Source organism: Tupaia chinensis, unplaced genomic scaffold (assembly GCF_000334495.1).
Source record: "Tupaia chinensis unplaced genomic scaffold, TupChi_1.0 Scaffold000451_1, whole genome shotgun sequence".
Taxonomy (NCBI): Eukaryota; Metazoa; Chordata; class Mammalia; order Scandentia; family Tupaiidae; genus Tupaia; species Tupaia belangeri.
Genome location: NW_006159957.1, coordinates 319821 through 337393, shown reverse-complemented (window position 1 = coordinate 337393; position 17573 = coordinate 319821). Strand labels below are relative to the sequence as shown.

The 17573-nt window shown below is 45.0% G+C and overlaps 1 protein-coding gene across 1 annotated transcript in view; it reads right to left on the bottom strand.

The window, feature by feature from the left end:
* Nucleotides 1-2156: 2156 nt before the first annotated feature.
* Nucleotides 2157-17573, bottom strand: part of MYRIP (myosin VIIA and Rab interacting protein) — a gene marked incomplete in the record, with an annotated part of 307310 nt that continues 291893 nt past the window's right edge. The window contains 4 exon segments of the mRNA XM_014590459.2: nucleotides 2157-3376; nucleotides 11885-12003; nucleotides 13863-13923; nucleotides 14032-14136. Of these exon segments, the coding sequence (XP_014445945.1) occupies nucleotides 3344-3376; nucleotides 11885-12003; nucleotides 13863-13923; nucleotides 14032-14136 (318 nt within the window).

The following is a 17573-nucleotide window of genomic DNA, read 5'->3' as shown; positions in this document are numbered from 1 at the left end:
GCGGTCGACTACGTGGGAGTCCAGCGACATAGCCATTACGCTAATTGCTGGTTCCCAGAGAAAAGTTATTTCTTATATGAGACAGAGAGAGTGCTACCCCTAACAAGATCTTCACACAAGGATCCACCACCAGCCTCAGCCAGCCTGGATTGCGGGCATGCAAACGTGCACCTGGTGTTCACAAGGAGGAGGCCTGAGGAGGTGAGCCCTCGAAGGTTTCCAGGGACTGCTCCACTGACCAGGTTTACCTGCAGGGTCTCACTCAGGGTTTTGAACCTCAGCACTATAAACACTGTGGGCTGAAGGATCATCCATTGTCGCTAGCGGGCATCTTGCGCATGGCGGAATGTTTAACAGCTTGTCTCCGCCCACCAGATGGTGATCCCAGCGCACTGGGAAATGTCACGCACGTTGTCAGAAATCCCCTAGACCATATCGTGACTCCTTCTGAGGACTGCTGGTCTTACCTGCATGGCTATTCGAATAAAGGTGGTGACTGGGAAATTCTGTTGTCAGGAGATTCCGTGATGGACGTATGAGCGATATAAATGGAAGATCCCACCATTACTCACTGTTAATGCGGTTCCTTCTCCATGTAACACACCTTCCCACAGTTCAACATACTTAGGATTCATTTCAGGTGCCAGTATACTACCCACCTTACCTCTCCTAAGACTTATTAGTCCTGGGTTACATTCTTATGCTCATTTCGATCATTGCACTTACCATGACAGAACAAAATGATATTTGTTTATGTCTGTTTACCTCACAAGACTATGAACTCCATGAAGGAAGAAACTAGGTTTAATTTTTTGTTTATATTCATAGAACAGTGAAAGGTATATCGCTGTTTTTTTGTTTGTTTGTTTGTTTGTTTTGTTTGGTTTTTTTTATGAGCATATGGAGAAATGGACTGAGATCTAGTCAGGGTTAGAACCTCCAAGGGAGAGGCGATGGGCTGTTCCACCGAAAAAAGCTTGATGTATGAATAGGGGTGTTATCTCTCTAATCGAAAGTTTCTAGAAGAATCAAAGAAGCCTATTAGCTATAAGGAAAACTGAATATTTTAACACTGTAACACAACAATAGTTGCTTTTCATGCCTCTTAAAGAAAAACGTTCTCTTTGGAACTCAAATCTTTTTTTTTGTTGTTGTGTTTTTAAAATTTGTTTTTGTTTGTTTTGCTTTGAATCACACCAACAGACCAAAAAGCCAAAGATGAACTTATTTCAAAGGCGTCATTTCTGCTGGATAACACATACACAGCATTGGCAAGGAGTATTATTGGAAAATAAGCAGACCCCCTTCAGAGGGGATCGTAACACACGGATCAGCAGCAAATCAGGTCTGGAAATGTACATAGCAGCAAAAGAAGGTGAAGGTGGAGAATAACACAGGCTGAGGATTCTGTGAAGCATTCTGATTATCACCAGCTTAAAGATGTGCCTTTGGCAAATTAATCCCGCTGGGCCTCGGTGATCAAATCTGAAAAAAATGGGGCTACCTACTGAATACGAATGCTGTATGGATTAAAATGAGGAAAACGTCGCCTCTTTCTGAGCAGGCACTTAAGAAACATTAACCAGGACCAGCAGATGGTGTAATGGCTATGTCGCTGGACTCCCATGTAGTCAACCACAATTCGAGTCCTGGACTTGGTGGATAAACTTATGCCGGGCATGTGTGCGTGCGTGCCCAAGATCCCAAAAGGAGAATGGAGGAGAAGGGATTGTGGCGTGGCCATAACCACTGGGGGTGGGGTGATTTCTCGCTTTCTGTCTCTCTGTCTCTGTCTTTCTGATGAGCACACACACCCTATAGTAAAAATCTCTCCAAAATTAAAAAAAAAAAAAACATTAATCATACTATTGCCTTTCCTCCCATCTTTTGCCTTTTTCTTCTTCAGATTCAGAATATATCAGGCACAGGGACCAACAATTAGTGTAATGGCTATGCCACTGGACACCCATGTAGCCGACCGTGGTTCGAGTCCCAGACCCGGTGGCTTAAATTCATGCTGGGCACATGTGTGCATGCCCAAGATCCCGAGAAGAGAATGGAGAAGGGATTGTGGCGTGGCCGTCCCCGCTGGGGGGTGATTTCTCACTTTCTATCTCTGTCTCTGTTTTTCTAGAGAGTGCATGCACCCTATAGCAAAAACCTCTCCAAAAAAAAAAAAACAAAAAAAAAAGAATATGTCAGGCACAAATAAACCAACAGAAAAAGGGTTGCTAATGCCCAGCTAATTGAGTAAAATTCCAGTTCCATTTGCCTTCTCAAACATACTGTAGAAACTCATGCATCTGACACAGCTCCAGCTAGAGCACGAACGTGAAATTAGTGTCATCTCTGACGTTCATTCAGTTCAGTCGTCCTTGGTTTTTTCATCCCTGCCCATCTTCTAAGGTGGTTCTCTAACCATTGTTGATCTTTGAGATCATTTTACTACTTTGCTGAATATGTGTTGGGACATTGGTTTTGGAGGATAGACATTTTCTTACGAGATTACATTCTGCAGGAACTCATTTACCTAAACCCTATTTAGAGGTGGCCATGGCAACAATACTTCATGTTGATTTTGGGCAGTGGCTCCATCTTGACCCAATGGTGGTCTTTCTCAAGCCCCTCTCCCTTTCAGAGAGGGGAACCTCTCGGCAAGTCCATGGAAGAAGCCTAAATTGTTACTGAGAAGGTGGTTCAGCTAGACCTGGGTGTGCTGTGGGTGAGTGAGGGCTTGTGAATGGACGGCAGTGGGATGACTGGGAGCCTAGCAGGAAGAAGTCAAAGGGGAGACTGTCCTTCTAGATGATTGAGTGAATCTTAAATTAGACCAGCCCGGGATCTTAATTTCTCCCCTTTGGTAAGACAAAGATGCTTGTGAAATTAATGAGCATTGATGATGAATTAAATAACAATCCCCACCTCTCCTCTCCACGCCCTCCAACAATTTTCCTTTGGACAGAATGTTGACAGGGAATTCTAGTGGAAACAAAAGGATTGCAAAGAAAGAAAAAAGAAAAAACTAAAAGACAACACACAGTAGCAAAGTGAACAGGGAAAAGATGCATCCTTTGACGCAGAGCTCTGCTGTTGGAAGTCAGCGTCTTGGTTTTCTGTCTTGGATTCCCTGGAGCCGAAGGCAGAGAGTGGGCAAGACCGAGGTGCTGAAGTCTGGGACTGCTTTCTGGTGAGGTAACGGGACAGCCCTGTGCAATGGGGCACCATGGCCTCCCCGGGCTCTGTCCTCGGGTGGAAATCCATACTGTATTGGATGGCTGTTGGGTCAAGGCACTGTCGTGTACGGCCGGAGGCAGTGGGTCACTGGCAGTAGAGTTCCATGGCATCAATACATCACAGCAGACTCCAGAGAGGGCTCCTGGGGTGAGAGATGGAGCACACCATCAAGCCACTTGGCCAAAGTGAGAAGAGGCAATTAAAAGTAAAGTCGATTGCTTTTTATATCAAAGCTTTTCAAGCTCATTGACCAGTTACACATTTCACATCATTTAAAAGTGATATTTTAGGGGGACCAGCAGTTGGCGTAATGGCTATGTCACTGGACTCCCATGTAGTCAACTGTGGTTCGAGTCCCGGACCCGGTGGCTTAAACTCACGCCGGGTGTGTGTGTGTGGCATGCTCAAGATCCCGAGAGGAGAATGGAGCAGAAGGGATTGTGGCGTGGCATCCCCTTTGGGGGGTGATTTCTCGCTTTCTGTCTCTTTGTCTCTCTCTGTCTTTCTGGAGAGTGCGTGCACCCTATAGCAAAAACCTCTTCAAATATAAAAAAAAAAGTGATTTATTTTTTTAAGAGAGGTTTTTGCTGTAGGGCATGTGCACTCGCCAGGAAGGAAGACAGAGAGAGACAGAGAGACAGAAAGTGAGAAATCCCCCGCCCCCCGAGGTGAGGGTGGGGTGTATGGTCATGCTGCAATCCCTTCTCCTCCAGTCTCCTTTTGGGATCTTGTGCACGCATACGCACATGCTCAGCATGAGTTTAAGCCACTGGGTCCGGGACTTAAACCAAGGTTGATTACGTGGGAGTCCAGCGACGTAATCATCACACCATCTGTTGGCCACAAAAGTGATTTTATTTTTTTAAACAGGGATTTTTTTATTTCCTTTTTTCTTTTCTTTCCTCCTTTTTATATATATATTTTTTTGGTATTTTAAAGCCACCAGGTCCAGGACTTGAACTGCAGCTGGCCATGTGGAAGTCCAGCACCTTAACCATTATACCACCTGCTAGAGTTTCTTCCTTTTTTATTTCTTTCTTCCATGAGTGAGAGAGACAGAGAGAGAAAGAGAAGAAGAGAGAGAGAGAAACAAAGATGCAGGCACACCAAACAGGGTCTCGATGCCACATCTTATCTCAGCCAGCTCAGGATCACAAGCACACGCCTGTCTAAGCGGATGTGGGGAGGCCCTTGGGTGCACATGTTGAACTTTCCCGTGTGGAACTATCTTGCAGACCGTTGCATTTTACCATTGTGCCATGGCCCATCTCCCATTTTTCACAGGTACTTCTTTTCTTTTCTTTTTTTTAATTGCCAGAGGTGCATGCATTTACCAGAGAGAGAGAGAGAGAGAGAGAGAGAGAGCACCCCCTCCCCCATTGGGGTATAGTCAAGCTGCAATCCTTTCTCCTCCATTTTTCCACTCTGTCAGGATTTTGAGTACGCATGCATATGCCCAGAGTATTTCTCAAGCCACCGGGGCCAGGATTCAAACCATTATCAGCCATGCGGGATCTGGCTCCCTTAATCACTAGGCTACAGGACCAGCCCCTTTAAAAGTACTTCTTAATCTACCTGAAATTTATTTTGCTACATGGAATAAGGTAATTATTTAACTGAATTTCTTTCCCAATTTTCCAAACATAGTTTTTGCTTTTATATAATTTATATCTTCTCCACTGGCTTCTAATGCCTTTAAAAAGATCATATATATATGTGCCTGTATTTATTTTTGGGCTTTCTATTCTATTTCATTAATCACCAATTTATTTATAGTTTTTAATTTATGTTAAAGTCTTGCAGGAAAGGAACCAGCTGGACTCCCATGTAGTTGACTGCGGTTTGAGTACCAGACCCAGTGCTTTATAAACTCACGCCAGCCACATGTGCATGCATACCCAAGATCCCAAGAAGAGAATGGAGGAGAAGGGACTGCGAGATGGCCATCTCCCTGGGGGTAATTTCTTGCCGTCTCTCTCTCTCTCTCTCTGTCTCTCTGGCAAGTGCATGTGCCTTATAGCAAAAATCTCTCTTAAAAAAGATATGGCAGGAAAATTTCTACAGTTTTGTAAAATACTTTTGTTTATCCTTTCCGATTTGTTATTATGTGAACTTTAGTTCAAAGAAGATCTCATTGAAATTATTATGAGAATTGGATTAATCTATAAATCAATTTGGAAAGAAATGGGTTTATTATTGGACTGGTAATGTGATTTATTAATCCTCACAATATTAAAGGTACCCCAGGGTCAGTAGGTGGTGTGGTGGTTAAGAGCACTAGACTTCCACATGGCCAACCATGGTTCAAGTCCCAGATCCGGCAGCTTGCTTTCTCACTTTCTCTCTCTCACTCTGTCCCTCTTTGGTCAAATTAAAATCCATCAATAAAATAAATAAAGTTCAATTAAAAAAAGGTACCTTTACATTCCCACAAAATCTACCTAATACATGGCTGTGTTTAATGGGCTATATTATGTTGTATGTTTCATCTCTCTAGAGCAGTACCGCTGATACGTGGCTTGTGTGTATTCGTGTGTGTCTGTGGGTGAGCAGATACGGAGCAGGTGCACATGCTTAGCAGCTACGTCAGGCCCTGACTGTGGGCTTATGTTAGCTTTAGAACATGAATCTTTCAGTTCTCCGTTTTTAAAATGCTTCGAAGTAGTTTTTATAGCATGGAAATGAATTGTTCCTTACAAATTTGTCAGCAATGAGCTAAAACAAAGGATTTTGAATTTCCCAACACAAAATCACAAGAAATGGTTGAGAGGATGGATAAACTTTAATTAGTCTGATTTGATCATTACACATTGTGTCCTTGGACTGCAAAGTCATATTATACCCCTAAATATGTCCCATTATTGTCCATATATGCAAATATGTACAATCAATTAAAAAGTGCCAAAAAAACTATAAGCCAAGAGAGTGAATTTTACTGTATGCAAATTTTAAAATAATTTTCAGAAGAGTTATTTATTTTATTTTGTTACTATTATTATTATTTTTTAAATTTGACCAGAGTGAGATGGAGAGAGAGAGAGAGAAAGGGAAAGTGAGAAAGCAAGCCACCAGATCCAGGACTCGAACTGTTGTCGGCCATGTGGGAGTCCAACACCTTAACCACTGTGCCACCTGCTGGCACCAAAATAAATATATTTTTTTTAAATGGTATTTCTTTTTCTTTTTTGGAGAGGTTTTCGCTATAGGGCACGTGCGCTCGCCAGACAGACAGAGACATAGAGACAGAAAGCGAGAAATCACCCCCCAGGGGGGATGGTCACGCCGCAATCCCTTCTCCTCCATTCTCCTCTCAGGATCAAGCGAATTGCCAGGTCTGGAACTCAAACTGCAGTTGGCTACGTAGGAGTCCAGCATCTCAACCACCACACCACCTGCTTGCCCCAACTCCCCCCAATTTTATCAGCAAAACCATTTGGCCACGGAATCCCTTTTAGAAAATTTAGTATTTTTAAAATTTTTTTGGGGGGGAGCATAAGTAGATGAGATTTTTGCTATGGATTTGTGCTTGTCAGAGAGACAGAGAGAGATGGAAATAGAAAATTTATTATTATTATTTAATATGCTATAGGATATATGTGCTCACCAGAGAGAGACAGAGAAAGAGAGAGAAAGTGAGAAAGCGAATTGCCAGGTCTGGAACTCAAACTGCAGTTGGCTACGTAGGAGTCCAGCATCTCAACCACCACACCACCTGCTTGCCCCAACTCCCCCCAATTTTATCAGCAAAACCATTTGGCCACGGAATCCCTTTTAGAAAATTTAATATTTTTAAAATTTCTTTTTTTGGGGGGGGCATAAGTAGATGAGATTTTTGCTATGGGTTTGTGCTTGTCAGAGAGACAGAGAGAGATGGAAAGAGAGAATGTAAGAAGTCACTCCGTGGAGGCTCCATTCTCTTCTTGGAGTTTGGGGCACACACCTGGCATGAGTTTCAAGCTGCTAGGTCCAGTACTTGAACCACAATCAGCCATGTGGGGATCCAGCGCCTTAAACACTACACCACCTGGCTGGCCCCTCTTTATTTCTTTAATCAAATCGGTTTGTACTAATATTCTAATTTAAATCAGATTTTATTAGAATCAAGATGATCAATTTTATTAAATGCTTTTATATGACACTGTTTATATAGAAATTGAATACTCTATTATAATCTTATTTTCATTGTTTTACATGACTTACAAAAAATACTTCCATTTCATTCTTTTCCAAATAATCAGCTGTTAGATTTATCATCATTTCTATAGCTTTTTGGTTCTAGCTTATTGGTTTCTGCATTGATGCATTGAATTCAAGATTGAGTTCATTTATTTTGTTTCTTCTGTCATTAATAAGGAAGAAAATAGTTAAACTGAAATTTGCCTCTGTATAGTTTTAAAGGCATTGTGCTTATTTTAATATACGTAATGTTGGGAACCAGCAGTTAGCGTAATGGCTATGTTGCTGGACTCCCACGTAGTCGACCGCGGTTTGTGTCCCGGACCCCGTGGCTTAAACTCACACCGGGCGCGTGTGCGTGCGTGCCCAAGATCCCGAGAGGAGAATGGAGGAGAAGGGATTGCGGCGTGACCATCTCCCCTGGGGGGTGATTTCTCGCTTTCTGTCTCTATGTCTCTCTCTGTCTGTCTGGCGAGCACACGCGCCCTACAGTGAAAATCTCTCAAAAAAAAAATATACGTAATGTTTTCATGTTCTGATTGCTTTGTGGATTTGCTTTTCTCTTTAATTCAGTAGTTACTAAGAAGTGTGTGCGTGTGTGTGTGGGCATGTATATAAGGTGTACATGAATTTGTACGTGTGGCTGTGTACATAGCAACACATGCTTCTTTTTTGTTTTTGGAGAGATTTTCGCTGTAGGGCGCGTGTGCTCGCCAGAAAGACAGAGAGACAGAGAGACAGGAAGCGAGAAATCACCCCCCAGGGGGGATGGTCACGCCGCAATCCCTTCTCCATTCTCCTCTCGGGATCTTGGGCACGCACGCACACGCGCCCGGAGTGAGTTTTAAGCCACCGGGTCTGGGATGTGAACCGCGGTCGACTACGTGGGATTCCAGCGACATAGCCATTACGCTAACTTGTGATCCCAACACATGCTTTTTAACTTTCAAGTAAGGTTTCCATTGGTTTTAACTTTTATTCTAATTGCTTAGATTTGTCCTGGACAATATTTTAGGTACTAGTCACACACACCTATTTCCATTTTGATGGACTAAAATTAACTACAATTTTTAAAAAATCAGTTTGGGTCAGCCGTGTGACTTTGAGGTTGAGGGCGCTAGATTCCACATGGTTGACTGTGTGGTTGGAATCTCACAACCCAGAGAGTCAAAGGAAACTACTGATTGCATGTCAGTGCTTGGCCAAGATCCTGGAAGACGGAGAAGAAAAGGAGAAGGGATTGTGGCATGACCATGTCCCACTGGGGGTGCTTTCTCTGTCTCTCTCTTTCTCTGTCTCTCTCTAGCAAGCACACACATCCTCTAACAATTAAGAAAAACCAGTTTCTTTAATCCAGCAGCCATATTTCAGTGCCCAACACCTACATGTGGTCAGTAGCTACCACATTGGGAATTGCTGTTTTAAAATATTTTCATTATTAAGGAAAGTTCTACTAAAAAGCATTGCTGTGGGACCAGCAGATGGTGTAATGGTTACATTGCTGGAATCCCTTATAAGTAACCATGGTTCGAGTCCTAGTCCCTGGGGCTTGGAACTCACTCCAGGTGAGTGTGGATGCATGCCCCAAATCCCTAGAATGGAATGGAGAAGAGACCGTGGCGTGGCCATCTCCCCTGGGAGGGAGGTGATTTCTTGCTTTAGTCTCTGTCTCTCTCTGTCTCTCTGGTGAGAGCATGCAACCTGTAGCAAAAATCTCTCCTAAAAAAAAACATGCTGTAGATTATGTTTGGCACTGTGGTCATAGAATGCAAGTTTTATACTTTCTACTTTTTTAAAAATTTTTTTGAGAGGTTTTTTGCTACAGGGCACATGCACTCACCAGAGAGAAAGAAAGAGACAGAGAGACAGAAAGTGAGAAATCACCCCCTGGGTGGATGGTCACGCCGCAATCCCTTCTCCTCCATTCTCCTCTTGGGATCTTGGGCACGCACGCGCACGCGCCCGGCATGAGTTTAAGCCACCGGGTCTGGGACGCGAACCGCGGTCGACTACATGGGAGTCCAGTGACATAGCCATTACGCTAACTGCTGGTCCCTATACTTTCTACTTTTAAAAATTTACTAAGGTTTTCTTTGGAAGCTGGTATCAAATCAATTTTTACGAATGGTTTGATGCCTGGAAAGACAATGAGTGGTGTATCAAGTAACAGACTAGAAAGTTAGATAAACACCCTAGTTAAAATTTAATAATCACACAGGGGGCTGAAGGCTGGTAAGGGAGTTTTAAAGTCCCCAGCCACTGCCTAGTACATTATGTTGCTTCGTACTTGACAAATCAAGAGAGGCTCTCTCTGTCTCTGTCTCTCTCTCTCTCGCTGTGTCTCTCTCTGGCAAATACAGATGTCCTCTAGCAAAAAGAAAAGCAGTTTTTGAGGTAAAGTACTCAAAACATTAAACTTGCCTTGCTATTTTGCTGGATGACATTTTCTGTGTCATCTATTTCTCTGTGCTCACCAGAAAGACAGTGTGACAGAGAGACAGAGGGAAGTGAGAGAGCACGAGAGCACACCCCAGGGGGCATGCACACACACATGCTCTGCATGAGTTTGAAACTACCAGGTCTCTGATTTGAACCATGGTCAACCATGTGGGAGTCCAGGAGGTAACTGCTATGCCATCTGCTGGTCCCATCTTTTAAAATTTTCTCTTGAGGGCTAATGGGTAGCATGGTGGTTAAGGAGCTGGACTTCCACGTGGCCAACTCCAACTGTGGTTCAAACTCCAGACTTGATGGTTTGAAAATCGTGGGAGTCCAGCGACATAGCCATTACGCTAACTGCTGGTTCCCTTCCACCGTCCCTTCTTCACCTCTCCTTCCTTTTGAGATTTTGTGCATGCACACACATGGTTGGCATATTTCTCAAGTCTCCGGGTCCGGGGCTCAAACTGCTAGTCAAGTCACGGGGCACCCAGCTGCCTTAGCCACCTTGCCATGCGGCCAGCACTAAATAGGCCATTTTAAAGCAAACGATTCAGTAATATTTAGTACATTCACAGCTGTGCTGGCACCACCTCTACCGAGTGTCAGTACACTTCCTTCACTCCCAAGTAAAACCTCTTAGCATTAAGCAGCTTCTTCCCCTTCCCCCTTCCCACAGCCTCCGGCAACCACCAATTTCTGTTGTCTTTCAGGAAGGTGATTTCTTTTTAAGTAGCTTATGTAAAATGGATTTCTCCCCATCCCAGTGGCCTAACCTTTCAGTGTGGTAAGGCATCTTTTTCCCACGTTGACGTAGGGCTGGGAACACAGTGACTGGGTTTGGAAAGGCCAGGAGTGAGGGCCGAGTGAGGGAGGGAAGGCGATGAGCTATCCCCAGAGTGCTCGAGAGAGGGGTCTGACATCAGAAGGATGTGCCCGCTATCATGTCATCACCTGGTGCTTCTGTGTGCGTGAGACAGGGACAAGGCAGGGGTGGAAGTGGAAGAGAGGGATGGGCGATGCATAAAATGCCGCAGGATACATTTACCCCTGAGGTCTTGTCACCCCCGTTGTGCATGGTCTGCCCTCAGAGCTGGTGTCACCGAGAGAGCCTGCTTGGGTTGTCATTTCCTATGAAGCAGCACGGAGCGTTTGCCAACATCCTGACACATACTCTGTTTTATATACACCTTCTCTATTCTACTGGGTCATCGGAAAAGTCATGACCTGATTTTCTATGCAAAAACGCACCACGACTTTTCCGATGACCCAGTATCTGGAGAGTTCGTGCACATTATCTATTGCCCCTTTCTCTTTCCTCTTCTTTTTGCGGGGAGAGGTTGTTGCTATAGGGTGGATGTGCTCGCCAGAAAGACAGAGAGAAACAGAGATAGAAAGCGAGAAATCACCCCCGCCCAGGGGGGAAGGCCACGCCACAATCCCTTCTCCTCCTTTCTCCTCTCAGATCTTGGGCACACACGCACACGCGCCTGGTGTGAGTTTAAGCCACTGGGTCCGGGACTTGAACCACAGTCAACTACATGGGAGTCCAGTGACATAGCCATTATGCTAACTGCTGGTCCCTCTACTGCCCCTTTCTGTGCCCTATTTAGGGGCAGCTGCTGTTTTCAGGAGGACAGCATCAATGGCTCACAAGAAATTTAAGGACGAGTGAATATGGACTGAAAATAGAATAAAGATTCTTTACACCTCTACCAGACCTGACACACCTGTGCATACATTCTTATTTTTCTCATACCAAATCTGTTTCCTACATGGAGCTGGACATAGAGTTAAGAGGATTTACTCACATATTAAAGAGGGCAGTGATACTGAGATGGGTGTTATTTACCTCTTTTAGACAGCTCTACCCTCAACATTCCACAAAAAAAAAAAAAAATCCAGGGGACTGTGAGCTCATGCTGGAAGGATGTTTCTCGGGACTCCAGTGGGAAGGCACAGAAGGAAAGGTTACTGGACACACGCGTCATCGATAGGGAAAGTGACAGGCATTAAGGACAGGGATGACATTTACCATCAAGTTCTCGGTGGTGCTTTTCCTTTCTTTACTTCTGTTTGTCAAAGAGCCTTGGAGAATGAAGTTCCGGTTAAATGTTTGAGTGGTGGTCACTGACGATGCCTCAACTTTTTCAGCTACAAGGAAATAAACAGGACTCTGTGTTACCCAGAAGCGGGACCAATGGTTAAGGAATAAAGACCACGTGACTAGATTCCCCAGATTTGTGGTCTACACTTGGCACCTTATTTCTTTTTGTTTTTTGTTTTTTGGAGAGTTTTTTTTTTTTTTTTCTTGAGAGGTTTTTGCTATAGGGCGCGTGTGCTCGCCAGACAGACACAGAGAGTCAGAGAGACAGAAAGCAAGAAATCACCCCCCAGGGGGGATGGCCATGCCGCAATCCCTTCTCCTCCATTCTCCTCTCGGGATCTTGGGCACGTACACACACGCGCCCGGCATGAGTTTAAGCCACCGGGTCCGGGATGTGAACCACAGTCGACTACATGGGAGTCCAGCGACATAACCATTACACTAACTGCTGGTCCCTTGGCATCTCATTTCTGTACACATGTCTTATGATGGGATCATTTTATTTTGTGCTCATGTGTATACTGGGCCAAAGAAGTCAAACCATTGTTGGTGGTTTTCTGTGACAACAGCTTGGAGGTAATCCAAGAAAGTCTACCAATTCTTATTTGCAAACCCGAAATAGAAAAGACACAGATATATGCATTTTTTATAACATTGGAGCCAAAAAAACTCAATTGCAACACCTGACCTGACATGCAGCTCTTTAAAGTTCTCGTCCATCTCACCAAGTGTGAGCAAGCTCTTGCTTTGCTACAGGGATATTAATTTGCTTGATTATCAGCTGCTGGACAGATACCACAGTAGGGGTCGTTAAGAAATGTACACCATACACACCATGTGACTTTTCTAACACCTGAGAAGTTATGAAACCCATGTGGACCAAAGGGGTTCAGATAAAGTTTGTGGACCTGTGTACATTTTAGCTGCACAGAGTATAAAGTAAGCATTCATTGAATGTTTGGTGACTGATGCATGGCAGAAACAAGGCTCAAACCCCATCTTCTCACTTTCTGCCCCTCTCATTTGTAAATCTAAATTTCATTGGGTGTCATCATTGCGTGGCTCCAGAATCCAGAAAAATGACTGAAAATGTCCACTGGTAGAGGTGACATGACCAGCATTGCTAGAACCCACTCCAGACTGGACACTGTGGCTTCTCTGTTCACTTCCTAGAAAGTCCTCATCTGAGCACATTTTTAGCACATCCTACTGCAAGCACCACCCACTATCTCTTGGTGCATGCATGTGGCAGGTTAGAAATACCAGAGAGTTAAGGAAGACGACTTCTCCATTGCAGTAGAGAACTAGTGCTTTCAGGGAATAAGAGAAATCAATTGTCTACTGATAAATCACCTCCAACCCCCAGTCTTGAGGGGAGAGATTTACTCTACCAAAATCATGGATGGAAAATTCAATCATAAAAATACAATTTTCCAGAACTCCCTCCCCCCAAAAAAAAGAAGTACTATGGAGTTAATGCCCCTTACAGTAACTCTCAACCAGTGCTAAATTAGAGCTAAAAAATAAGTACTCCATCTTCCTCCCCTTGGGGCAGAACACTCTGAGTTGCAGCCAACAGTCTCCTAGAGGTCTCCAGTAGGATTTAGGCTTATTTGCCCAAAGAAGTGGTCTGCTAAGTAACCTGGATTGTCTTAATTTCCTTCTTCAGGTCATTTCTCTCTTCCACTGTCAGTACTTTCTGGAGTCCCCTCCCAAATAGAATACTTGCACCCCCATTCTTGTCCCAGGGTTTGCTTCTGTGGAGACCAACATCAGGATATTTAGGAGCAATTATGAATGAAAACAAGCCTTGAGATCTGGCCCTCAGACTCAGATCCTTGAGTTACTCCAAGCAAACGATTCAGGCTCAGTTCTTCGGCCACTTTGCGTTTGAACGCCAGCCTACCTTTCACTGGGGGAGCCGGCAGTTTCCTCCTCTGCTGCCTCGACGTATCTATGGTATGTACCTTCAAGCAGAACACAGTGATCAGCACACCTTTGCAAAGGCAGAGATATGTTCCCTTTTAAATTGTCCAGGTTATGCAACGTTCCAGCAGAGTAAGTGATAAACACACCTGGTTCCTTTGCTTCTGACCCCGTTTTCTTGTGAGGCGCACGCATGGTGCGATGTTCAATCCTGCGATGGTCAGGGCTGAAATTCGGCTCTCGATGTCAGAAATCTTCATGCAGGGTGAGACAGGATAGGCAGGGAGAAAACACAAGAGAGAATCTTTGTTCAGAGTCCTATAAATTATGCTGTCCCCATGGCCTCTCATAGAGGTTAAGGGAGCTGAAGCCCATGTGGCCGACTGCGGTTCAAGTCCGAGCTCCAGAGGCTTGAAAAACATGTGAGGTATGTGGGCATGCACACTCCAACTTTTGACAGAATGAAGAAATAGAGAAGGGACCAGCAGTTGGCGTAATGGCTATGTCGCTGGATTCCCATGTAGTCAACCGTGGTTGAGTCCCGGACTCAGTGGCTTAAAACTCACGCCGGGTGTGCGTGCATGTGTGCCCAAGATCCCGAGAGGAGAATGGAGGAGAAGGGATTGTGGCATGGCCATTCCCCCTGGGGGGTGATTTCTCGCTTTCTGTCTGCCTGTCTCTCTCTTTCTGGTGAGCGCACACGCCCTATAGCAAAAACCTCTCCAAAAAAAAAAAAAAAATAGAGGAGAAGGAATTGCACCACGACCATGCCCCACCGTGGGCTGCTTTCTTCCTTTCTCTCTCTGGTGAGTGCACGTGCCCTCTGGAGGAGAAAGAAGTGTTATAAATTTATAAAGAACGATATGTTTTGGTGAGTGCTCATGCATCCACTCCTACCAAGCACACCTGTATTTAGTGCTGTATGAGAGCATAAAATACAGGTTTGTCTATACATTTCAACCTCGGGTTTAGTAGCTCTAGAACATAACAACAGCCCAGTTGGATTATGTCTGGACACTACGGAAACCCTGACCCAGGGCCATCTGGCTCAGCAGGGGCGTGGCTGGAGGGATCAGGGAAGGCTTTCCTAGGGGGCAACACTTGAATGAACTTTGAAGGGGCAAGTACAATGTGTAGATCCTCTTCCCTTCCTCCATGAGCCCATGAATCCCAAACCACAGCCTCAGGCTTTAGGAGGGAGCCCAGCAGCCCCCAGTTCAAATCCGTCTCCTCTGTAGAGACTCCTTCTCCTCTCCGGGTATTGGTTTCCTGTTTTATAACATGGGGAGGTCAGAGAGAGCTCCCATTTCTTTCCAGGACAGTCTGAAGGGAGATATAGAGAGAGTAAGAGCCTCTCGTGCCTGGAGAGAACTCTGGTTCTCCTCTGTTCCTGGGGATAAAGAAGACCCAGATCCTGCTCATAGAAAAGGGTGCTGCTGGGCCAGCAGGGGGCGGGTAGGTCAAGGCGGCTGGATCCCACATGGCTCACTGCACTTGAGCCCTGGACCCAACAGCTTGGAAAAAAAAAAAATACAGGAAGGAAAATCATGCTGGGCACGTGTGTGTGCATGCCCAGAATCCTGAGAGGAGAATGGAAGAGAGGAGATTGTGGAATGGTCGCCCCCCTTTAGGGGGTGATTCCAATCCCTCCTCCATTGACCTACAGCTCATCTTTCTGCAAGCACACAGACCTTGTAGCAAACTAGAAAAAAGAAACAAAAGAAAAAGACAAAGACAAAGACAAAGGAAAAGGTATTGCTATGTGCCTGGCACCATACAGAGCACTTTCAATATGGAAACTCATTCACGCATTTAAAACAATACTTCATGGGACCAGCAGATGGTATGGTGGTTACGTCACTGGACTCCCACATAGTTGACCACGGTTCGAGTCCTGGATCCGGAGTCTTATAACTCAACGCTGGGCACATGTGTGCACATGCCCAAAATCCTGAGAGGAGAATGGAGGCAGAGAGATTGCTCTGTGGCCATTCCCCCTGGAGGCGAGATTTCTTGCTTTCTGTTTCTCTGTCTCTCCATTGAGCGCATGTGCCCTATAGCAAAAATCTCTAAAGAAAAACCAAAAACAAGTACAAAATAATACTATGAATTACTCATCATTCTCATAGCTTTACAGATGGAGAACCTGCAGCTCATGGGGAGAAGTGGTACATCCAGCTGGTCTGGGGCAGAGCTGGGGATTAAGGCCAATGGCCATTTCCTTGCCACACTGCTGTGTTTGCAGAGGACCTGCCACGCTTGGCATCGGGGACGCTAGACTAGGCAGGAAAAGGCTAGCAGAGTTGAGGGGAGAGGAAGGGCTCGCAGCCATCTTGCTGGAATGGTGCAACCTGAGCGAGGTGGGGACATCGAAAAGGAAACCCGAAAGCAGGTTCAGAAGCCACTGTGTGTGTGCTTCACCGAGTTCTCGGTTGCCTTTCCTATTCCTTGACAATTTTGTGCTGCTCAAGACTAATCTCACCCTGCTCTCCTGTATGGAGGGCTTCCTCGGATGAAGTTTACTGGGACGGGTGCTACAGACAGGACAGAGAGAAGGCTGGAGGGTCAGCAAATATGGGAGGTGCTCCCCCTATCCCTGAGAAGGGACAGCCTTTGTTAGAAAAGAAGGCAGAAGAAGGCTAACTAAACCTGGTGGCTGGTGAAAGGATGCAAATGAAACTGTCCAGAGCTAGACCTCAGGAGCCACTGTGCAGCTGCCCTTCCCGGGGCCTCCGGATGACTCCTGTTCTGACTTCTCAGTTTCACACCGAGAGCCGTATTCCTTTGGTTTATAGACCAGTAGACTACACAAGTCTCTGAGAAAAGTTGTGGACGATGCTTTTATCAGTTGTTTGTAACTGAAGTGGATTACACAGCCATGCTCTTCCCTGGAAGCGGTTTTGATAAAGGACCTTGCTCAGAGGGTCCCGGAAGACAAGGTCAATGGAAAAGCAAGATGCTGACCTCTTGATCTGCTGACTGCCAAGTTCTGGAATAAGAAGGGCTTGTCTTTTCAAGTTTTGGTCCATAAGACAAAGGACAAAGTAAGAAGGAAGGAGACTCCTGGGGGCTGATTTTGCCTTCATTTTGTTACTTCTCTCTATCGTTATGTCCCACTTCCCTCCTAAGACTGCATGTCCAATGGCCCATACACTTGGATGAAAAATTCAGCTCTGAGTTTCCTAAGACCCAAATCAAAGAGCTCAGTGTAGGAACCTATGTCTATTAAAAAAAAAAAAAGGTAAGTGCTGGCAAGATTGTAGTGAAAAGGGAACTCTCCTACACTGCTGGTGGGAATGTAAGTTGGTCTAGCCACTGTGGAGAATAATATGGAGGTTCCTCAAAGACCTACAAATAGAACTACCATATGATCCAGCAATTCCGCTGCTGGGTATCTACCCAAAGGATCGGAGAACACTCAGTTGGCAAAGTGCTTGCACATCTGTGTTTATTGCAGCATTATTCACAATTGCTAAGACAGGGAAGGAATCCAAATGTCCATGAACAGATGAATGGATTGAAAAAGTGTGGCACATATACTCTGTGGAATACTACTCAGCCATAGAAAACAAGACCCCGGTATTTGATAGAAAGTGGACAAATAAGGAAGATTTACTGCTGAGTGAAGCAAACCAGGCTACGAAAGAGAGACATTGTATATCTCCACTTAACATATACTGACTGACCACGC